Source organism: Drosophila ficusphila, unplaced genomic scaffold, assembly GCF_018152265.1.
Source record: "Drosophila ficusphila isolate 14025-0441.05 unplaced genomic scaffold, ASM1815226v1 contig_412, whole genome shotgun sequence".
NCBI lineage: Eukaryota > Metazoa > Arthropoda > Insecta > Diptera > Drosophilidae > Drosophila > Drosophila ficusphila.
The window spans coordinates 3,810,359-3,834,925 of NW_025064326.1; the positions used below are offsets into that span (position 1 = coordinate 3,810,359).

Genomic DNA, 24,567 nt, shown 5'->3' on the forward strand with positions numbered 1-24,567 from the left:
CAAAGATATAGTTTAATATTTATTAGTTTTCTCTTTGTATAAAATTTCTCTGCCTTCCGAATTTTAGTTAAAAAAATATTAAGTAAAGATGATAAGGTAATGTGCATTTCTTCAGATAATACAATCACAAAGCGATTTCAGTTAATATTTTTGCTTCGAGCTCCTTACTGTTAGAGTACACATAAACACAAAGCCACAATTAATAAACACAATATTTATTCGCGGAAGAATTAAGGACGAAACTCAAGTGCCTCGACTTCGGTACAAAATATGCATTATTACAAATAAGATACAAATACTTATGGATACTAGATCTTGAGGGGCGGCGAAGTTGGCATTTTCGGCTGAACTGCGGATGAAGCGCGACTCTAAATTGCAACAATATGGGAGGACAGTTGAAACGGGCGGGCAAATTTACATTAATATGTTTCTCGTGGTGTAACAATTTTCTCGTGTAACAAATTTACTGCCTAGAAATGCGTATTTAATATTTTAGTCTGCTTTAATCGAGGCTAAGCGAAGTCCTTCTCTGTTCGATAAAGAGTGAATATTGGGGAATTGGCTGGATGCAGCCCAAATATTATGGAAATGATTCGAGTTCGTAGCGGCTTTCATTGGAATAATATTTGGATGGCTGCAGCGCCTGGCAATTCGCATAATATTACACTCTTCTGGGGCACAGTCGTGTTTGAAGGACCTCCTCATAGTCTAGATCTGTGGTTGTTTATTGTGGAAATTCAGCCTTTAGCCGCTCAGTGCTCAGTTCGATTCGGGCTTGACATTGCGTCGCAGGATGGCCGCTGCCAGGTCCTGTTTCATGGCTGCCTGCTGGCGCTGGTCGGCCAGCGACTGCGTGCTCCTTAGTCCGTTCACAATGTCCTTGGTCTTGCCAAAGTAGATCTCGTTGAGGGTGTTCCGGATCTTGTTCTCCATCTCCTCGACCATTTTGCCAATGTTGGCAATGTGCGGCGAGGACTCACTGACGTTGGCATCCTGTTCCTGCTGTCGGGTCAGCGATCCGCCCAGGTTCATGGTGCCCGAGCCCTGTTTGTTGGTCTGCAGCCACAGCATTGCCGTGGAGGTGAGCTTGTAGTGGGCCGTTCTGCCCGTGGTCTTCTCCTGGACTTCCACCACGTGAATGGAGTCCCAGCAGCCGCGGATCATCTTGCTGCCATCGCCCGCCTTTTTGATCAGGATAACAGCGGCGAAGCCGTGATCCAGGTCCCACAAGTACACCGAGGATACCCCTCCCTCGTAGTACATCTCCCTGTACTGATCGAACGCGTAGTTGGCCTCGATTTCCAGCTTTCGCAGTCGTTCCGAGGGCATTTGGCCGTCCTCCAACGGGGGATAGTACGAGTTGGACCAGGGAGATCTGTAGGAGTCCCCGTCCCGATTGTAGTCGCACAGCAGGTAATCCTTGCCGTGCTCCTTGTCCTTTGCAATCTTCAGGGGCTGATCCACCGAGGACAGCAGGTCCTCGCACAAATCGGGTGCCAAATCTATCAAGTCAATCAGGTTCTTCTCGATTTGCTGGGGAGGCAGGCGCCGCATCAGATCCAAAGCACAATCCATTTGCATTTCCGACTGAAATAGATATTCGAAATTGAGTCACTGCAGCGATAAGAAAAGAGCCCCCAAATCCCTCGTTTTTGGTCACTGTCACCCGGCAAAAGGGATTACCATATATGGGCATTATTTAAGGTCACAGGCCGCCGCCCCTATCAAAAGTATTTTCCTTTTAATATGATTATAAAACTTAGTTTTACTTCAGCATGGGCGACACCGATACAAAAACACCGTTTGTTGGCCTGTTTTTTTTTCTGTTACCATTCATATACTATTACTCACCATTTTGATACTTTTGCTTTCCTTTGTTTAGATGGGGTTTTTACTGTTATAAGGTCGGGCTTCCGTTCGCAAGGACAAGCCAATCTTAACTCTACCTAGGATTTGGGTTTTTATTGCAAGTAATTGCACTAAATTGACTCTTTACTATATTTTATTATTACAATTTTTTTTAATATTTTTGCTATGTTGCTCTGGTGTGACCAGCTGCGCAAATGTGCAAGAAACCATTCGCACCAATAAAAATACCAAGATACCAATGCTTATCCGAGAAACAAACCCACTGGGCTGAATACTTTTTAAAACAATCTGCATTGGTCAGATTCAACGGCTTTTTAAATTCAAAGTCGATAAAACGTCTGGCTACTGTAATTCCAAAATTGCCCAAATAAAACTTTTCGAAAATGTTGTTTTTATTATATTTTAGCAACAAGTTTATTGAATTTAGTTTCGTTCATATACTTTTATGCTTAATTCCATTCTGGTTGCCCATTTCCTTTCCGTGTGAGTTGTGTGAGTTTCTGTTACAATGCGTTTGGTTTTCTGTGACTGTTGTTTGTTTTAGCTTACTCGTAGTTTTTAATATGTTACACAAAAATGTATGGCATAATCGTAAATTTTTTATCCGAGTTCGTGTTTAAAATATAGTTAAGCTGCCTCGCTGGCTCATTCTTCAGATATACATACATACATATTTAGAAATCAAATGCCTGCTCCGAAAATGTGGTACATTCACTTCCTTCTGTCTCAATCCGTGGACTTCTTGATTTTTTACAATAACTTTAGCCAAATACATATGCGTGTGGATTTTTGCTTCGTTAGTAAGTAGTTCAATAAACTTAATTAATCGTTTTTGGTTTTAGATTCCCGTGTCAAATACGTTTTTTAGGTGTATACTTCGACCATATACATAAATGTAAAATCTCAGACTTTAATTTTTAACTAAGGTGCACTACATACAGAAATCGTTCAGAGAAATGCGAACTAAATCGAAAGTTTGTCGCAGCTCAAGTTTTAGCCTGGGTAAACTGTTACAGGTGTTCGTAAAATAAGGGCAGGTTTAACTAGTCTCGAATAACTTAGATAATTATAATTTGTATTTCTTAGTTGTTCTTTTGAAGTTTAATATTTCGGCTAATTAAATATTTATTTACTTATGCTCTGTCGTATTCTTAGACATTGTGCCAATACTCGAAATCAAAAGCGGCTTCAGATAATAATACATAACTCCATTTTCAATCGTATTTCGTATTTCTTTCGCTCAATTAATTATGCAACATTCGCTTATCAACGCTTCGACAATCAAATGTAATCACAGTTTTATGTTTTCCTTCTTTATATAAACTCATTTTCATTTAGCTATTTATTTCACTATTTTCGCATTTCGCGTTGAGTATGTGTGTGTGTTTCTGTGAGTGTGTTTATATGTTCGTTTCTTGTTGTTGTTGTTGTTGTTCTTGTGGTTCTTGACTTTGTGTGGGTGGTACAAATAAAATACTAAAGGAGTGATAAGTACATGCCTAGTCCTCATGTGCTTCAAAAACTCACCTAACCTTCCAATCATCTCCTCTCGATCTCTCGATCTCTCTATCTTTATCTCAATCTCCATCTATATCTCATTCCATTCGGATCCATGCTTATGAACATCTCAACTCACTGATCCTGCGCTTTCGCTTTCCATGATCGCTTTTTATTAGATTATTAATACTATTACGTATTTAGAAAACTTTAAGAATATTGCACAACTTGTGAAAATGCTGACTTGACTGCCGTTCTCATTTCGTTATAAGTTTTTAAAAATATTTCATTTAATATTTAATACCTGAGTTGTTCATAATCGTTTCGCATGATTATTACATCCGTTTTCGGTTGTTTATATTATTATTATTTTAATCGTAATACATATCGAAAAAAGTTTTTTTTTGTTTGTATTAAATGCATGTATACATCGTCGTGAGTCTTGATAATGCCCTGAGTTTGCTCCAAATGGATTTGCGTTTTTTTAAAACTATTTTTTTTTTGTTTAACCTTTTACATTTACATATACATATTCACGTAAAGTACATTTCAATACACATTCGCATGCATACCGAACTTTTTCTCAAGTGAACCGTTGCCTTCATTGAATTTAAGTGGTTAAAATTTCGTTTGGGTAATTCGAAAACTTTTCAGTTCAGAACAAAGTAAATCGAATGGTTTTTCTTGGTAGTTTCATGTGTAACTCAAGTTCAGTTGCATTCAGATTTCAAATCAAAAACCCAAAATTAAGGAAAAACCAAATAGGGTGAACCTTATTGGAACTTAACTTCAACACTCAATCGTAAAAGTCACACCAACTGTCCTTTTTCCGAACGACAGCTTCCCTTAAAATTTTAACTTTATACTTTACGCCGAAAAATTTGTACGATTTTTTCTTCATCGATACCTCGCCTATATATATATTTAATTAATTTTAATTTATCTGCTAAATTTTGTTTGTTTTTCCTGAAATTTTGTACTCGTCATTGTTCCAAAAGTTTTTGTATGTTTTCAAGTGTGACCTTTATAATTTAAATTCGAAAACTAAACTCAGGGAGTACGAAATAAAAAACAATTAAAATGCACACATACATTAAATATAATTTGTACTTGCTTCGATTTATCGTGATAGACAAATTTACAACAACTTGATTTACACATTGAGAGGGCAGAGACGTGGGGAATGCGTTATATATGGGGGATATACAGCCATATCGAATGCACATATAACTAATTTCATTAAGCATTTTCCTCCTCAAATTTCGCATTGAACTGAACTGTAAAGTTGCTTAGGCCTAAACACATTATTTTCTTTAAATTACTTTCGATAGTCGTAAACTTTAGTATACATATTTTCGTTACAATTACTTTTTGGGGAGACAGTGAGTGGGGGCATAATCGATCGGGTCCAAAAAAAGTTGTCAGTACTGAAGGGGTAAAATTTTGTTTGTGTTATGTTTTTAAATTTAGTAAACCAATAAAAATTGCCAATTATGAGAGGTTTTGTGTTTTTTTTCTGGGGTTTAACATTTATTTAGTTGCATTTTGTTTTTAGCATTTACGTGTGTATATATTATAAATTTAGATTTTATCATATAATTGTTACAAATTAGAAAAAATGTGTAAACAAGCCAATTTGTTGCGATCGAACAGAACATGACGAAAACTGTTACAAATTATACAAAACATATATTACATTCTTTTGCCTCTTAAACTAAAACTGGGGTTGGTGCATGCAGTTTTCGCTTTTCTCCTTTCATTATTTTATAGTTATTTGAAATAACTTAGGTAAAGTAAGCATAATAGTGTTTCGTGGTTGGGGGATTGAGGGGAATTGGTTCTGTTTAAAAAATGTCACAAAATTATATTAAAAGTGAAAAGTAATCGTAAGTACAATTGGCTTGTTGAGGGGGATTTTCGTGTTATTTTGCTTCTTGACATTTCGCGCTAAATATTAATAGAAAAACAATTACTAACAAAAATATATAACAAAAATTACATCGATTCTCTTACAAAATGTTCGGTGCACTAATTTTCACATTAAATTGAACTTAAATTTTGTTTTGTACCTGTGCACACTATTATTATTTATATCGTTACATTTATTATATTTGTATTCTTGTTACAGTTTCAATTTTGTTTTATGGATTTGCTTATTAATTAATTTATACAACTCAAGGGTTAAGGTAACTAAAAATTACAGAAAAATTACGAGTATACAATACACAGAATTCTTCTTTTTGTTTAATTTATTTTATGTACAATAATTTGATTTCGTGACAATTGAAGTCGACGTTTTGTGTGCTTTACTGTACTGTACGCTCTAAATGCAAAATGGCGACATTTGTTTTTTACGTTTAGATTAAGTTAATTACGCTCTCTGGGATTTTTGTTTGCAAACATATTTTACAAAGAAATTATTTTACGCCGCTTGTCGAAAAGTTGGGCCTAAAATCTGATTACAGATAAAAGTATTTTTGCTTTTTCTTTTTTTAAATAAATATTTATGTATAATTGATGCACGTACAAGAGGTTTTGCTTGTGCCTAATATTTGTTATAATTTTATTTTTTTCTTTAGCCAAAAGTTAAGCCTAAAATGTTTGTTTTGTTGTAAAGTTTGCTTATTTACGCAAGTTTCTTTTAGAAAATTTTTCTCCTCGTTTAGCAAAATGTTTTTTTCTCATTTTTTAGTTTTTATAACCTTTAGGTTTTTCTTGAATTTAATTTATTTTTCTTTGCTCAAAAAGTTTTTTTACGGCCATTGGACTTGGCTCAAGCAAAAGTATACCATTTACTGGGATCATTTCTTATATTTTTTTGTGGATTTTTCATTCCTTTTTGGGGTAAATTTTGTAGCCTTAAATAATTTCTTTGTATTTTTGTTTATAGTTAGATTATAAAGAGTTACGTTTGTTTTCTCTTCTGTTTTGTTTGGTTTGCCTCATTTAGTTGCTTTGCCGAAATTGATGTATACAAATGATCTTAATCCTGGTCTACATCTGCTCTCTACACATACATAGTAAAAGATTTGGATATTTTTCGTATAATTAGAGTTTAGCCAAAAGTATATTCTTGTAGTTTTACATTAAATGTGTTTTTGTTTTTTCTGAATTTCGTGGGCTCTGTGTGTTCAGCGCATATTTACATGAAAACGTTCGTTAAAGAAAAACTGTAAGGGGGTTTTCAACCGATCTATCCCTTCTCAAATACCAAAGGTTGTTCAGTGTGTGGGTTCGAGTGCTTCTGTATGTGTCACCATTTTACAAAAAGAAGAAAATCAAGTGGGAACTGGGAAATTTATAGTTATATCATGCTCATCTCGTTACTGCGCAGTCTATGGCTAATTGAGGTAGTTCAGTTTACTATTGCAGTTCGATCTGGTCTTGGTATCCCAATATTATTGCTATTGTGTTGCGTTGCGTTGTGTGTTCATGTGTGATTGTGTCTTTTACATTTAAAATTAGTCCTCACTAAACATAATTGCTAGCCACTAACTAACCGATAATCGAACTAAGAACTAAAGCTTTCCTTGATAGCATCTTCGATTACAACAAAACATTTTGTGTTTCTCCTCTCGCGTCCTTTCGTTTGTTTGTTTGTTTGTCCCATGCGAAACCAAAAATTATAATCGTAATAATAATAATAATAGTAGTAATAAAAATAGTTCAAACAAGATTAAAAACACAAGGAGGTAGGTTCTTTCCTGAGGTATATGAGTTCCTGAGTTTGATTAGACTCTAATTGTAAGACGAAACGAATACCGAAACTAACAACTAAGGTGGCGTAAACTAAACGTAAAGTTAATGATTAAAGTATGGTTATTCGTAATAACCCCTGGTTACTAAATAGTATATTGTTTGATTGATTCACTGACTGACGGATTGAATTACTGACTGATGGCTTGCCCCGGCCCGGATCCCCGAATCTGGTCCCCGTCATCGTACTTAAAAATAAAATGTAATTCAGACTCCAGCGAACGTTGACGGGGAGCCAGAAAAAAAGGATCGGCAACCGAGGGTTAAACTGTATGGGTGCGAAGAGGTAGTTTGGTTTTAAATATTGCCAGACTTTAATGGTTTAATATTGCTATTGCTTTTGCGGTTGTCTTGCTGCTGCTTTTCTGTTTCTGTTTCAGAATCTGATTGTGGTTTTCCTGCTCAACACGAATGGTAAATAAAATTCGAGTTGTCGTCTCTTGATCAGGACAAATAATTGATAAAACGGAAAAGAACTAAACGAAAAAAATAAACGCTTTTCTCGTTTGCAACTTCAAAACGATATATCACAGAACAAACTGGGGGTCGGGGTGACATTGGTAATTGGTAATCTGCATCTTCTATGGGTAAAAAGACCTATTTTAACTCGGCTTTGTGTCTCGTGTGTGTGCGGGTGTGTATTGTGGGGTCAACAGTTAATAAAAGTAGTTCAATATTCAACATTTTGGCTATTTTCTATGGATTCTATGGATTCTGGATCACCCTTTGTGGCTTTCATCGGATTTCCTCTATTGCCTTGCTAACGGAAAACGTTAAAATGAAGACAGTGTTTCACAATTGAAATTCAGTTAGCTTCTAATCAAATAAAACCCTTCTTCTCTCTGTTGGCGAGCCTAATGTGTTCCTACATATGCGCTTAGTGGTTTATGTTTACAGGTATTTATATATATATATATTAGATCTAGGCTTTATCATTATACAACTGAGGCCGCGCATATATATGCTATGGATATATATGCGGTAATAATTATTGTATTTACAGTCCAAGGATTCGTTTTTTTTTGCCTTGGCTCTGCCCTTCGCATGCTGGCAGACATTTTCTCAATATTTTCCATTGCATTTTCCTTAGGTTTCCATTCTAGTTTCTTCTCTTTTGCTTACAACAAAATTGTTACTCTTTCGTTTAGTATTTTACAGCTTTTTTTTGCGGGGTTTGGTTTTCTATCGCATGGGGATTCCCCCAGTTGATGTAGCCATCGAAATTATAAGAGCCGAAAAAATGAATTTTGAATTTTTGTTGGTTGGATTTTTGTTGAATTTTCTTCTGTTCGAAAAATGTTTTCCAAAGGTGTGCCAAAAGTTTGATTTTGAATTTCGCTTTCTTTTCTGTAATTATTGCTGTTTGCTTGTTGTTGCTTTTTGTTGTTGCCTTCAAGTTTTTGAGAACGTTTTTGAGTGGTTTTTGCTTAATATTTTCGTTTGTTAATTAACATGTTTCACACTTGGCTAGAATTATTCAATTAAAAAATAATTATATTTACTTTACGTTTTCTTTGCTATTTGCTTTTCTCTCACATCTTTAAATATACTTTTCTTTTTGTTTTTTATAAAATTTTACTAGTAGTCATTTAATTATATATTTCTTATAGGCACCCAATTTACCAATTGTTTTTTTTCTTCATTAGAAACTTCTGAATTCGGAATTGAATTTGTGTTTTTACGTTTTTGTAGCCGAAAAGCAGTTGTATTGAATTTTGAGGCCTAAACTTGTGGGAATAAATCATAAAACAATACGAGAAATCACAAAACAAAAATGTTACTTGGTTAAAGCAAATTGTTGAGCGCAGATCCTGGAATCCTTGAATCCTTGGAAAGGGGGACTCATCACCTTCCCCACTCTCTGCCCAAGTTGCCTATTCGTATTGTTAATTTAATAAAATTATTTACAAAAAAACCGGACAAAAGGGCAGAAGTTCGGGGAAGCGAGGACCCACTTTCCAAATTGGATGGTCAAGGATCCTGGAGTCCTGGCTCCTCCTTAGTTTTTACTCAGCGTTTCTCTTCTATTCTGTATTTTGTTTCTTTTGTTTATACTATTTTATTATTGCAGGTACTTGTGGTTGCGGTTTTGTTGTTGCTATTGTTGCTTTGTAGTTTGTTTGTTGCAGCTATTTGTTTTGCAGTGTTTTTACTTTTAGTATTTCACGTTTTGTTAAATTCAGTTTTCAGTTTTCAGTTTACTTTCATTTTAGCATTATCGTTTCGTTTGATTTGAGGCAACTTGCAGTTCTTGTGACGTTTCTATAGGAAATCAAAAATATATGCGACAATAATCTAATCATCGATCTCCTCCTTTACTTTTTTTAACACACACGAATAAACAAATTTGTTTTTGTTTTGCTTTTTTTCTTTTTGCTATGCTTGCTACACTTTTTAGGCGGTACCAATCAAAAACGTTCAAACTTTTTGCATTTACTATTTCGTTTAGTTTAGTTTAAGTTTTAATTTGTTTTTCATTGCATTGGTTGCGAGTGTTCTTGTTTGATTAGCACCCTGAAAACGATTTTTCAGCCGGATTGCATTTGTTTCTATGTTCTGTTTGCTGCTAATGTTTGAGTTTCTTATAGTTTGTGCTTGCTGCATTGACTTGGTTTCTTTGTTTGATTGATTTGTTGGTGGAGAGTGGCGTTAAACACAAATTTGTAATGAAAATTCTGCAAAAAGTTGGACATCTAGTGTCTGTTGTGTCTTCTTCGTGTGGTAAATCTTATCGTATCATCGTAGTAATTCCTTGCTTTTTAGGTATTATATGGTTATCAATAGACCCAGTTAGTTGTGGGTCTTATTTTCATGCTTGTTGGTCTCCGAGGGCAACAGCAGTTGCATCAGTAGTCATCATCATCTATAGCTTTCTATATCTTTCTTGCGCGCGCGTAAATCTTGTTTTGTAAATCACTCATCCTTCGCTTTCATCGATTCTTAGCCTAAATTTAAGCAGCTTCTTTGGGGGGCATCTTATGGGGCATCTCCTCTTAATCTCCTTCTCGTACTCCTCCTCCTTCTGGTTCTCCTCATCCTATTGCTCCACATTGACCTTGGGCGTGGAGGTCAGAGTGGGCGGCTCGTTGGGCGGTATTATGTGTGGGGGGCTGGTGGGCGTGTTCGGCATGTGATCGTAGATGGCCTCGGCCTGGATATCCGCATCCGGTTCGGACATGTGCAGTCGGTCCTCCTCCTCGTCCTCCGACTCCGACAGCACCTCGATCTTCGGCTCCACCACGAGCAGCTCCGAGCCCGGCTGCGGTTCCGGCGGCTGCATCTCCTCCTCCTCCTCCTCCTCGTCCACCTCCATGGGCCGGTCGCTGCCATCGCTGGCCTCCGCATCGCTGCACCCGTCGCTGGTGGTGCCGCCGGTGGTGTTCGTCGTGGTGGTGGTGGTGGTCGTGGTATTGGTTGTCGTCGTCGCTGTGGTGTTCATCGTCGAGTCCATCTCCCTGGCCGCCTGCTCCGCCGCCATGGCTGCGCGGATCTGTTGCGTCAGCTCGTGATGCATCCGCTGGCGATGCTCAAAGGCAATCGGTTCGTTGCCCACCGAACCTGCCGCCTCCCTCTGCCGTTCCTCCGCTCCTGCCCCTCCTGATTCTCCTCCTGCTCCTGTTCCTGCTCCTGCCTTCCCCTCTCCTTCCCCCTCTTCTCCTCCCCCTCCGGTGGTGCTAACGGTGGCCTCCGCCACCATCGCACTCTGCCGCTGCATGCACTTCTCGAGTGCCATCTTGAGTGATTTACGTTTGCGCTGCTTGGCCGCCTCCTTGGTGGCATTGATGACTACTGACGCCGCTGCTGTTGCGGCCGCTTCCTATGGTGAATGATTGTTGGCCGCCGCTGCCGCCGCCGCTGCTGCCACATGCGCTGGGGCAATGGTTGCCCCCGCCGCCAGTCCGATCTCCTGCTTGTGCTCCCGGGCGATGTGGCGCCGCACCGTGTTGTTCCGCGTGAAGGTGCGCTCGCAGAAGGGGCACGGCACCCGGATGCCCTGATGGCGCTGCCTGATGTGCGCCCGCAGGTTCGTCTCGTAGCCGTACAAGCGATCGCAGTACAGACACTTCAGCTTCTTGCCGTCGGCGGTGTTCACGCTGTTCTTGTTGTTCATCTTGGTGGCGTTCCACACGTTCAACATGTCCGCCGGGGCAATCGAGGCGGCCAGATTGCTCGAGAGCGTTCCGTCCGCCTTTAAATTCTCCAGCAGGGCATTCGGCGTGGTCGACGAGGTGTTCGAGTTCGGCGGCGGTGGCGGCGAGTACTTCAAGTTCTCCAGCTTCACGCGCAGATCCTCAGCTCCATTCTAATTATTTTATTTATAAAATATAATGTTTATTAAATTAAAATATATTATAAAAAAATATATATAGTAGGTACTCACATCTGTCGACTCATCCATAAGCTCGCGGTCGTCGTCGTTCGCCTCGTTGGCACTGCCATTGTTGCGCTCCGATTTCACTATGCGGTCCAGGCCACTAGTGGCGTTTCCATTTCCCGCTGTGGTGCTGGGACTGTGGTTCTCGTAGCGACTAAAAATACAAAAAAATGGTTAAATAAAGCAAGTAATAAATAGTTTATATAGATAAAAAAATGTGTTCATTTAAAACCATTTTTCAAAATTTCAATATTTAAATAAACATTCCAAAACCATTTTTAAATATTCCATCACAATCATAAAATCTTACATCTTTTAATAAAGTAATTTAAATTTTTAATATATCAAAAAAAGTGTTTATTTAATATTTAAATCAATTTTTTAAAAAGGTATTTTAAAATATTTAAATAAACTAAAACCATTCATATTCCATTACAATCGTAAATCATACATCTTTCAATACATAAGATTAAAACTTATTTTAAAATATTTAAGCAACTTAATGAATTGAAAACAACATTGCAGTAATGTTTCTAAGCATTCAATTTTGTTTCTAGAATTAAATTTTTAGAAAATGCAGATATTATATTATGTAAGAAAATGTATTTAAAATATACCCCCTTCTAGGCGATTCTATTAAACTCACCTGGACTGTGGCGATGCGCGCTCGGAGTGCATGGTGTCCGCCTCGGTGGGCGCCGTCGAGGAGGCGCTGGAGGAGGGGCGGTGGTACGGCGGCTTGTTGATGGGGCTGGGGCACTCGGAGGACTTGGAGCCGTCGCGCAGCACGGAGCCGCGCAGCTCCTGCTCGGGATAGGGACTGCGGAGCGGTCGCTTGCGGAGCGGCTCGTAGGAGCTGGGTCGGTAGATGGGTGGCACGTAGCCCATGCCGGAGGAGCAGCTGCTGCTGCCGGGGTGCATCAGCGAGTCGCACTCCTGCTTCAGGCTGCCGGTGGATCCGCCCAGGTGGTGAGCAGCGCCAGCGCCGCTTCCCAGGCTGATGGGTCCGTTGTTGCCCCCGCTGCCGACTCCATTACCGCCGACTCCCACTCCTCCTCCGCCCACTCCGCCTCCGTTTCCGCCACTGCCCGCTCCCCCTCCCAGGGAACCTCCTCCACCGCCCGCCGCTGTGCCGCCGATGATGTTGCCACCGGCACTGCCGCATCTGTCCAGGGCATTCGCACTGGCCGCCAGGGCACTCAGCCCGCTGGCCGCCACACTGGCAGCCGCCGCCATTCCTCCGGCCGCGGCCATCCCGGCGAGACTCAGCCCGTTGCCGATGCCCAGGCCGCCCGGTATCGATCCCGACCCGGATCCGCCGCCCAGACCGATGCCGATCCCTGCGCCGCCGGCCACGATGCTGCTGCTCCCGCCGCTCAGACTGTTCCGTATGCTCCGCCTGCCCGTCGGCGAGTCCAGTGGCGAGGAGTCGCCCATGTGTTGTTGCGCCTGCTGCGCCGCCAGACGCCCGGTTTCGGTGGACAGGCCTTTGACCTGGTGAAAAATGGGGTATAAAATTAATTAAATATGTATATATTTTTTAATTTATCAAGGTTACATTAAGGGTTGAGACTGGTAGGCAACAATGGAAAAACGTATCAGAAATTAAAAAAATACATAATTTAAAAAATATTAAAACTATTTGTATCACAACAAATGTAAATTATTTTGGAGAACGTAACATTTACTTTTAAGGTTGAGTATCGGAAATTAAGAAATAATAAAAAAAAATATATTAATAATATTTTATATCACAAAAATCAAAATTACTTTAGAAAAAGTTACATTTAGAGATATAATATAAGGTCAAGAAAAAAAAAAACCAAATTTAAAAAAAAAAAGGGGGTATAGAAATAAAAATAAAAAAAAAAAAAAAAAAATTGAAGTTTATTTTCTTTTAATTCATAAGATACATATATCAATTTGTTGAAATACTTTGATTAGCATTTAAAGAGTTACCCACCTGCAAACTCTCGGCTGACTTGAGGAAACTGTTGAGTGCCTCCTGGGAGACGTGGACCTCGCCCTTGTACATGAACTCCAGGAGAGCGGCCATGTTATCCGGCGTGGTCGCCTCCAGGATGATGACGCACTGGCCATTTGTGGGGGTGTTCTCGAACAGATCGGCGAACTTCTTCGAGCAGGCCGCCAATATAAGTTTGTGTGCTTTGAATACTGCGCCTGAAATTGAGGAAAAATAAATAAAAGGTTAAAATATATTACTTAATTCAGTTTATTTTGTCTAATTAGATATAATCTACTTTAAAAGTTACTCTTGCAAAAGTATGCAAAAGGACGCTCCCTTTAATTGCTGGCAAATGGTTTTTGGGACAGGGCCAGGCCACTTTCCCATCCCTTGGCTCTTCCAAGGGTTTTCCGATTAAAGCATCCCAGTTTGGGGCAGAGACCGACCCATAAAAGGTTGCCAACAGGTGGCGTGGAAACGCCAACCGAGACCTTGAACTCATAAAAAATCATGTCAAATATATACGAGCGGCACTCGCACATAAACACGTACACGGAGGACAATAAAAGCCGCAGCAAGGAAATGATTTCCTCGCTCCTGACTACACAGACACAAAAGGCAAACGGAGCTTTTCATCTGCGATTCGCTCTCATTTTCGGTATTTTCCTATGTGTGTTCCTCTCGTCTGAGTTATTATTCAACATCAATGTCGTCTTGCCTTTGGTCTTGGTCCTTGGTCCTTGTCTTGGGTCCTGGCGGCAGTCCTTTGTGTCCTTTGCTCGCTCTACCTGACACACAAAACCCACCCGGCGTATACGCAATGTGCGAAAAGTGTGGGCGGAAAAGCCATCCTCAGCCGAAACTAAGTGTATTTTGATGTGCTCTCTGGTGGTGGTGTATGTATATAATCGTTTCGCTACAATTTTTCACGCTTTTCCTGTCTCTCTTTTGGCTTTTCTTTTACATCTTTTTTTTTTTTTTTGGTGGGAAGAGAGTGGGAGGGAGTGGTGTTTCACAGAAGTTATGTCTTTTCCTTTATGGGGCACTTGTTGTGTTAGCAGCGAGCATTACTTAAGCCAAATTGAAACGACGCTGGCACAGCGGTGTTTTGGGATACAAATACAAAATACAAAAAAATGTAGAGCGAAGAGAGACGGGCTAATATTTACCGGCGACATTGTTCATAAATATATCTCAAGTTTGACACTTTTTCACGCTGCCACTTTGTGAAATTTCTGTAGCAGCTGAAGCGCAAATGCATTAAGACATTTCCTCACTCAAACATTTCGGGGTTATTTCTTTTTTTTTGGCAGGCTTATCGCGCAGTGCAGTCCGTTTCTGTATGGAATTCAACAGAATTGTGTCAATTCTTGCCTCGGCTGATAAGAGCTGATAAGGCAGCGCGATTCGTGGGGCAAGACAAGTGAAAACAAATCGACATCCAAGGTCAAAACGAAACGCGCTGCACGATCCCCGAAACTGAATCAGTCAACGCGGCGGCGTCATCGCTGATTAGCTCTCGCAAAAATATGTATTATATAATCGCTTGATTAATACATATAGCATATAGACCATACGGACTACGCAAATTGCATTCGACATGTGCCGCAAAAAAAAACACACTCAACTTTTGCCCAAATAACTTTTACTCGTTCTCGCGATTATGTTTCGGTATCAGGCGTGTTTTTTTCTTTTTTTTTTTTTTGTTATTTGGATGGCTGGATTTTCTAACACTTGATACAACAGAAATTGGGTCACAATCACCACAAAGGAAACGCAAAAATAAAGCACATATTGCTATACAAATTCACTCCGATATGTCTGTATGGACTGGCCTTGATAAAGAAATGACATATGCGTATATACCTATATATAATATATATACTTCTCTGCTGCTTCGTTGTTTACGTTCTGCGTTTGCGTTCGTTTTTTTGTATTTACTCCGCAATTTGTTTTGATTTTGGGTTTTTTTTCGGGGCTTGGTATTATGCAGTTTGGCAATAACATCGCCTCAAGTACTTTCTGTTTTTATGGTCAATTATGGATTACAATCTAATCAAATGACTATTTGCCACGTCTATTCAACAAACAACAAGTGCCTTTGAAGGTATATTAAATATATCTCAAACAAATTCACATATCCTTGAGTTCTAGAAAAGAATTACAACCCCTAAAAGATTATAACCCTCTCTCGTGAAACCCATTAAAAACATGGCTTAAGGCCAAGTAAATGTTCATTGGGATAAAAATGCTCATTTCTCAAGTGTTGAATATTCCCCAAAAACCCAATCCAAAACTCCACGAATGCATCCTTTTCAATCACAACAAAAAAAGGGATATTGTATAAAAAAAAAGCGAGCAAAATACCCACATGAATATTAAAAACAATAAAAAACATACGTTATTTGCTTTGTTTTCGCAGACGGACAAATATTTAATGCTTCATTTCCAAATGGACAAAAGGAGCGGAGCAGAGCCAAATCAAACATAACAAATGCAGAATGCGAATGGACTCCATCTAAAACCTCTCAACCCCACGGAGAATTATTAAAAACCACAATTAAAAACAGTCAAAGCAAAGGGTTGAAAGGGGGAAGGAGGGGGAGGGAGGGGGGAGTGTGTATATGTGTGTGTGCTGGGGTGTAACGTTGAAAATTTTAATCAAAAGTAGTACCACTTCCATTGATATGAATGACAACGGAAACTGAGGAACAGGAAGCCAAAAGGGTTCCAGGATTTGTCTAGTCTTTTTTTTTTTTTTTTTTGGGGAAACTGTCTGCGTATTTTCCCCCAATCCTTATACTTCAGATATACCCCCTAATAATCCCAGGCAGTCGCTGCTATTCCCACTCATTCAATCAATGGATAAATCCATGTTTACGCACACATGGCGTATGCACAATTTTCGATGCGGAAATGCCCAAAACTCGCTCAGAGTTTTAAATTTAAAGCGAAAAGCAAGCTGATAACGAAGTGATTTAAAGGCAAGGTTAAGCTACAAAGAACATATATAAAGTTAGGGAGAGCATAAAATGCTTCACATACTCTACATAATAATCATAAAAATAAGACAAGATGCTCCGACACATAAACACCCAAGCAACTGGCGAAGGAAATATTTAAACCCGAATCAAAAGAGAACAAAAATAAGGTTAACAAGGGTCCCAAAACACACAACACACACACACACACACACACACACATAGACACTTACAGCCCCAAAGGAGCTACCAAATAACTGACCTCAGTCAAAGCCTGAATAAATATATACCAAACATACAAATAAAAGTATATATACGTATGTATTGTATATGTGAGGCTGCTATATAGGTTTGCCAGCATTTATTCGCCATTTAATAAGCCGGCATAAAAACTGTAGTAAAAGGCCGTAAATGAACTAGCAGACAGATCCAGACTGGGCTAGAAACAAGAAGGGGGAGGGAGTGGGAGGGTGAGGTTGAGTTGGCTGACAGACAAGGACGAGACAAGCCATAAAAGCCACTTCGCGTCTCCCATCAAACACAAAACCGGCGAGGGCAAAAAGAAATCAATGTCTGACTCTCCGCCGCACCGGCTTATTAGCGAAAAATAAAAATAAACATGAGCAGTTGGCAAAAAGGGAAATAAAGGAAACCGACTCGTAGGTAAATAAGAATAACTCAATTGTACGAAGGTTTATCATCGCCCATTGTTTGGGATCTTTCGCACAGAACTTCTGTTTATTATTTTGGTTGGTTTATTAACATTTTATGTAGTAGTATTTAGTTACCTTTAAGGTCTAATACCTTATATAAATATATTTTTTTTCAAAGACTTTTGTCAGTTGAATCAAATTTAACATTAAATAAATAAATATAAATATGCTCAGCTTTCTATATGGTTAATCATATTCCTTGCTTTGTGTTTTTTATGTCACATGCAAAGATCCGTCTAATAACCATTAATTAACTTGTGAATGAAGTATATATCTATCTTATATTATATATTAAATATAGAAAATTTCTTTTACTCACCATCGCAGGATAATGTGACATCGGCCAGCAGATCCGATTTGAACAGATTAGAGAATGTTATTGCCAAGTTCGACGAATAACTGTTCCACTTGAGGCAGAACTGCTGCTGTGGATCCATTTTGCCAGCAGTTTTGCGTCCACCGTCGCCGCGCCTATATCTATAGCTTTATCCCGATCCGTGGCCGTATCCGTATCCGTGGTGTCCGTTTCCGTTTCCGTATCGGTGTGCCTAACTTTCAGGATCCAAGTGCCGCTTCGAATGGCGCCAGAACGACGACAAAGTTGTTTACGATTTCTGCTAATAATTTTCAGTTGTTGCTGCTCTTCTTTTTGTTGAGTGGTGCTGCAAATTGATTTGTTGTTGTTGTTTGATTTCGTGGTGTTGCCAAAATGGAATTTCGTGGAATTTTGTAGCTGCCAGCAGAGCATAAAAGCAATTCGGCCGCTGCAAATCCTTAGCCAAAGGGAATTTTGCAATTGTTTAGTTAATTTCTTGTGTGTCGTTCTCGTCACTATCTCGTTACTCCGGGCGAATCGTTTCGGTTTTCTTATGATTTCCGCTGTTGCTGCTTTCGTTGCTTTCGATCCGTTTTTTATTGGCCTTGGCATAGAAATTCAACCAGAAACTTGTATGTGAGAGCACCGAATCTCAAACTGAATCTGAATCCGAATCCGAACACGACAAATGCTGCAACGAGAATGACGAAAAAAGTATTCGACGATTAGATTCGGTTTCGATGCGTTTGACAGAAAACTTGATGCCTGCTTGTTGCTAGCTTTCGATTACCCCCCTCATAAAAAATAACTAATAAAAATGGGGAGAAGGGGATGCAGGTTGCAAGGGGCAAGAAGAACACCCAGCCATCCAAGTAGTTCCGAGAAATAAGTTCTCCACACACCAAACTCAAATTTCAAAAGCTGAAACTGCATTGCGCTTGTGTTGGTAACTCTATCTTTGGCCTGCAGCATTTCCGACCAATTTATTAGAAATTAATCGAGCATTTAGAAAGAAGCGAGAACAGCCCGGCCGAATCAAAAATCACAAGATATACGATTCGGTTCTGGGAATTCTGTTTTGGCCAGCTCAAAAAAATGCCGCCGCTTCCAAAAGGTTTTTGATGCAACGCGCGAGCAGCCAACTTTCTGATTTCTGATTCCTGACTCCTCTAACTCCTCTGATTCCTCTGACTTTGTAGCCCCGTCTACGGTTTCTGCCCCCCTCCATTATCCTTTCTCGATTCCTGGATTCCTGGAAACTGCAGGTGAGGCTGCTCTGCGTTGCATGGGATGCGTTTGTTTTCTTCGAATTTGTTTAATCGTTAGAAAAATGCGGCCCGCAACTTTTGTGGAAGCTGCCAGGCCAGGGAGCTCACTTCACTGTTTTTTCTCTGCTCCCTTTTCTTGACCATCAAAATCAACGGTTTCGCTTCGAGCCATAATAAAAGGGGGGATAAAAAAGATATCGGTAAAAAGCTATTAAGAAATTCCTGGGAAGTTTGCAGTTTTTGAGTCCGGCAACTGGAATTCACTCGCAGGGGAAAAAGACTTAAAGGATGCCCTTGGGGGATAGGAATGATTTAAAGATTGGGAGAAATCGATCGAAATGATTCACTGTTTGAGGGGAAATACAGAAACAAATTTGGCATTTGATAAAAATATTCAAGAGTTGCTGCATTAAGTCAATGACATATTTCCATGATAATTCAGACTAGTATTGATGTTAATGCATATTTTGTAAAAAGTTAAGGTGTTAATTTTTTTATTTATAAGAAAGTAAATGAAGAATTAGTTAGGCAACAGTAAACCTATTCTTTCTTTGATTTATAAGGAATTGAACGAATCCAGGGGAACCTACCCCATCTCCCCTTTCCGAAATAAATCATTCGAAAAACTTTTACCACCTCTGTCATTGGGAACCACCTTTACCTTTCCCCTTCCCTCACTCCAGAGCAACCCCAACATGCCGCTTACAAATCCTCGTGAAAAACTTCTTTATTCCTGCACTTGGTTAGCTTCTGGCTTCGAGAGCTTTTAGCTCGACTGTACTGCAAAATCCTCTACTTATCCTTACGCTCCCATTGTTGTTGTTGTCAAAAGGGAATACGCAATGAAATTTACGCAGCTGCATTTGAAATGCTTTTTCAATTACACCAAATGCCCAACCATTGCCAAAGCAGAATAAAAGAAAAAAAAAAACGAAAGCCGAAAAAATAGATCAAAAATAGGATATACCCGTCTCGTTTTCAGAGCAGAGAACTCCGAGATGTACACACATTATGTACAGAAAACGCACCTGAATGGAGTCTCAAGGCGAAATCATAGCTCGGGTATCTGGTAACCTATCTGCCTCCAAACAAACATCAACAAAAGACGGAGATATGTGCGAAATGTACAGGAAAAACAAGGCGTAAATCCTTTTCACAAACACATTCACATTTCGATATGCGTTCCAGGAACAACGCACACACAAACGAAATAAAAGCAGCTTTTTTTTCGCTCCTTCAGTTGTCTTTGTGCTGGGCAGGAAGAATAGGTATATAGGGAATTTGGATCGGGAACTTTTAACCTGAGGGGAGGTTGAGGGTTGATCCTCGAGATCAGTAAAAAACAGCAACGCACTTTCAGTGAAAAAAATCTAGATTTGCGCAACAAATGATTTCAAAAGTGCAGTGATAAAAAGAAAAATGTTTCAAAGCAATCCATTATATTGAAAGATATATACTATATATTGTATATACAGTTTTTACCTCCCTCAACTAAATAAATCTGGCACAAAGCAATCAGCATTGAATTGCCATCAAAGCCATCGCACAATTAATTGTTATATTTTGTTGATGGCATTTCAACTAATTGACCTTGTGCACTATTTAGACAAAACGTCAATTCAATTCCGTGATTCACATTTTTTCTGTGTGCTCAGTCCGGTTGAGTGCAGTTGGGCAGCATATCTCAAGTGGTCAGCTGCGGATACAAAGATACATTCGGAATCGACACGCTACTTCGTATCTTTTTTCGACATTCTTGTTCGCTTTGAGCGGCAATTAATTCATACAAATGACGCATATTGTTATGAAATCTCTTTGTCTTTTTTTAAAAAAATAATTAGCAGTTTTTTTTGTATGTTTATTAAAAACTTTTTAAACTGGAAACTGCTTAAAATCATTCCTTCTACTGGGAATCCTGAAGATGCCCGTTTGGAGAAATAGAATTAATAAAAGCAACGCCAAAATCACAATCCAGAATAGCGTCAAGAATCGGCTTAGACTATCTTGCAGGTTTCGGAAATCATGACTTTTTTGGTCCAATTCATCATCAATATAGAAAAACATTTTTGTTTCGAACGAATTTGATTAAAATTGCAAGACCTATTTAGGTAGAATTTTTTTTTAACCTATTTGGTAGCTATTTATATGAAAATAATGTAAACCACTGCAATTAAAATGCCACCAAAAATAGCAATTTGGTAACATTACGGCATCGCATTGCAAAAGTTACTCAAGACATCTCGTTTGCAGAGTTGAGAAAACTCGTTCGCAGCACTTTGCCACTCCCCCTTTTTGTTTTCGAGGACCTGTCGCTGGCAGCTTCCAAACTGGGGGTTCAGGAAGGGAATGGGCCTCCTTCGACGACCAAAATATTACACATGTCCGCATAATGGCAAAAACGCCGGCAGATGTGCAGTCGGGAGATCCAAGAATAAATGTCGCATAATCCACAGCGCCAGTTTTGGGGAAATTGTGAAATACCTCGCCACGGGGAGGCGGCGAACTTCAAAGCGATGTCTTGTGAATTGCATAAAGAAGTGTGAGTTGCGTGGAAAGGGGGCGTGGCAGGTGGAGGGGGGAGAGGGTTATCTGAGTTATGACATATCGTAACAGCCCGCTGAGATGATAACCAACTCAATGGGCGGCAATCAGGTGCATCTGGCAAATAGCGCAATTGAGTAATTTCCCTGACATTTCGGCGGTTATTTCATTCATAATTGCAGTGGGAAAAGCTTGCTACATTTCCCGGACTCTCACATTTATTGTAACAATTTAATTTGGATTTTAGTTTGACTTTTTAAGCAGATCAGTAAATATACAACAAAGCCTGTCATCTTTAAAAGACTTGATTGAATTTCTACTGGTAATTACCACCACATTTTTCAAAGATTTCACCCACTTTCCACAGCGGAAAGTCAAGTGTGGCAGAGGTAATTAGCTATGCACGCAAATGCAACCAACTCGAAATGCAGCCCCATGAATAACAAATGAGTTGCCATCAAAGAGGCAAGAAAAAGCAGTTAACAAAAATACGGTTGACAGTTAGGTTAATATGCTTCGCTGAGCAGACGGGAAAAAAAATGTTGTGTTAATGCACTGCAAGTACAAAAAAAATGAGTATGTATCTTCAAGATACGCTTGCCTTGTCGCAATTACAAATTGTAATTTTTTGGATACATTTCTTTACTTTTTTGGTAGATTTCAAACCTCAAAAAGTTCATATAGGTCCCCAAATTAATTGTTCAAGAAACATAATTAGGTGAAGGGAGCTTATATTCTTTTCTGGACTTACAATGCCATGATAACTTTGACCCCGAATAATGAACGCTTGGTCGATCATAGAAAACATAGTTACCTGCAAGTAGAAAAAGAGAAGAATTGTAAATTAGTTAATGAATTTTATATAATAATTAAAGAATTGATTTAAAGCCAAAGAATAATTGAGTGGCTTATACATAAAGAATTTTATTTATTATGTTCTTTGGAATTTTCCCTTAATAGACGGCTAAGTTACGTTTGAAATCGAACCTCGGATTTGGCAGGCAGTCAATCATGGGGAACAAGGCTCGGCGGACAAGCGTAAAGTGGCAGGAACTGTCGGCCGTGTGGCACCATCCTTTAACCCCTTGGTGGCGCACTGCTCAAACCCAATTAAAAATGTCAAAAAAGCGGCGAATACCTGTAGGTAGTTAGCAGTTAGCGCACGCAGTAAATATTCATCACGCCGAGCCAACAAAGGGTTAAGGGGAAGGGGAGGGGGAGGGTGGTAGAGGGGGAGGAGGGGGTGCGGCTACGCAGAAGGATGTTTTGGGTTTTGGTTTTCTCGGGGAAGTCGAATCAAACATCCTGGCTGCGGAGCTCCATCTCCCGCATTTCCATCGCGTCACACAGTTTAACTTTTCATTTGGCGTTGCCTGTTTTTTTTTTTTTGGAAAGGGGCTCGAAACCCCCTTTACTGGGAGCCACTGCTTATCAGCATGAGACGCACACATGTCAGGACACACAAAAACCAGGAGCCACAGGAGGAGCAGCCGAACATCCACATCCGCAGAGTGACTGGAATGCATTGTGGACGTTGGAACAATTGCGTTTTGTATGTTTTCGTGCCTCGTCAGCAAAATTAAAAAATAGATACGCAAACGTTGGCCCCAAAAATACAAAAAAAAAAAAAGAGAGAGAGGGGAAAGGTGGGTGAGTCGTTTGAGCCGCCAAAGTTATATGAAAGAAAAGTCCAACCCCCCAGAGTTTGACCCCCCAAACGTTTTCCACTTTTCTCTCTGCCGAATTCAAATGTCACACAAGGATCGAAAGGTACGCATGGCCAGCTCTCCACTCTCCATTCTCCATTCTCCACTGCCCCACTCTCCACGTGCCTTGGTTTATTGCAAAAAATACACAACAAGCTGAGGGGGTGGGGTACACACAGAAAAAGTGGTGGGGGTTATGGGCAGGTCCAAACAACAGCTGCTTGGGCAGTTTTCCCTTCTCTTTTATTTTTTGCTTCCTTTTTTTTTTTTTTTTTTTGGGAGGCACAGGGAAAATCTAATAGAAGTAACACACAGGAGCTGGCCAGAAATGTCACTGGTCCAGGCCGATAACTATGGCCCTGCCACGCCCCCTTCGACCCCCCATACCACCCACTTCAGGCCAGAAGCAGACACCAACAGACCCACAGGATGAATGGTCACTGCCTCCTCCTTCTTTTCTCTCCTCCTCCTTTTTTTTTGGGTGGTTTTTTGTCTCAGAGTCTGGCCGAAAAAGCATCCCCCTTTGCAGCATTGCGTGTGTATTTTTATTGTATATATCATTGATGAATTCGCCGATAACAAATCTCAATCAAATGTCAAAAAGGTAACTGGCAGGAACGTCCGAACGATGGACAGAATACCAAACCCAACCACCCACCAACCCCCTCCCCTCTATTAAATCCAAGCCCCTCATTTTCCTACACGATGTAATGTTGCAATTTTCACGCAGGCCACGCGTCGTATGCGCAATTGTTTTAAGCAATTCTGCAGATAGATCGAAGTGCGGCGGAGAGTGGGGAAAGGCGATGGCTTCAGGCTGACAGCTGCAGGTGGGCAATGGGCAATGGGCGATAGAAGAATTGACCTCTACCCCCACTTAGGCCCCAACCATTTGCTCCCCTTGCGTGTGACAGCTCAAATTGTCATCTTGAATTCGAAAAGTGTCAAACTTTTGCGGAAACATTTCAAGTTGCGCCTGTCAAGAGGGGAAAACTGATGGGCAGAGATTTAAGAGAAAATGCATTCACATGGTGTTAATATTTTATAGGCTTTACTTTACTGGCAGCATTTTTAAGTTATTAAACCAAATAAATTTACTTTATTAAAATAATATTGTATTTAACCAACCATAAATTCTCTTAACCAATCTAGAATCAAACCATTTTTTAAGCCCTTCTTTTATTGCCTTTCCCCTCCCCTTTTCCCCTGTTGTTTTATTCGCATCATCACCAAATTAAATAAAGCTCAATGACAAACTTCATTAGCCGAAAGATCAACTGGCCAAATGGCGAGCAACAAAAACAACAATTTGCCTACCCCTCGCAGTAAATCCGTAAATACCAAGACCCCTTTCCCAACCATTTTATTCACGGAGTAAAAACCCCTTTTAGCCGGACTCTGGCCGGCGGTCAGAAATGGCAGGCAAACGTTATGCCAGAAACTAAATTAAGATTGAAATGTAAAACTGAAAGCGTTTTACACAATTATTGAACGCTCGACGAGGATGGATTGGAAATTTCAGAGAGGGGTTGTCGAAACAGGGAAAACCACTCTAGAAAAAAAAGGCGAGCGGGGAAAT

The 24,567-nt window shown here is 39.8% G+C and overlaps 2 protein-coding genes across 2 annotated transcripts in view; both read right to left on the reverse strand.

The window, feature by feature from the left end:
• Window positions 1-6: 6 nt before the first annotated feature.
• On the reverse strand, window positions 7-2,063 carry LOC108094164 (F-actin-capping protein subunit beta). The gene is made up of 2 exons (XM_017194616.2): window positions 1,852-2,063; window positions 7-1,587 (listed from the first exon to the last, which is right to left on the reverse strand). Exons 1-2 carry the CDS (start codon window positions 1,852-1,854, stop codon window positions 760-762), a joined length of 831 nt encoding a protein of 276 aa, XP_017050105.1. The 5' UTR covers window positions 1,855-2,063; the 3' UTR covers window positions 7-759.
• A 4,411-nt stretch (window positions 2,064-6,474) lies between these two features.
• The window catches only part of LOC108094150 (zinc finger protein chinmo), a 44,218-nt gene continuing 26,125 nt past the window's right edge, over window positions 6,475-24,567 (reverse strand). The window contains 6 exon segments of the mRNA XM_043207966.1: window positions 6,475-11,425; window positions 11,504-11,651; window positions 12,144-12,991; window positions 13,461-13,678; window positions 17,477-18,164; window positions 22,034-22,096. Coding sequence (XP_043063901.1) covers window positions 10,160-11,425; window positions 11,504-11,651; window positions 12,144-12,991; window positions 13,461-13,678; window positions 17,477-17,594 — 2,598 coding nt within the window. The 5' untranslated portion in view covers window positions 17,595-18,164; window positions 22,034-22,096 and the 3' untranslated portion in view covers window positions 6,475-10,159.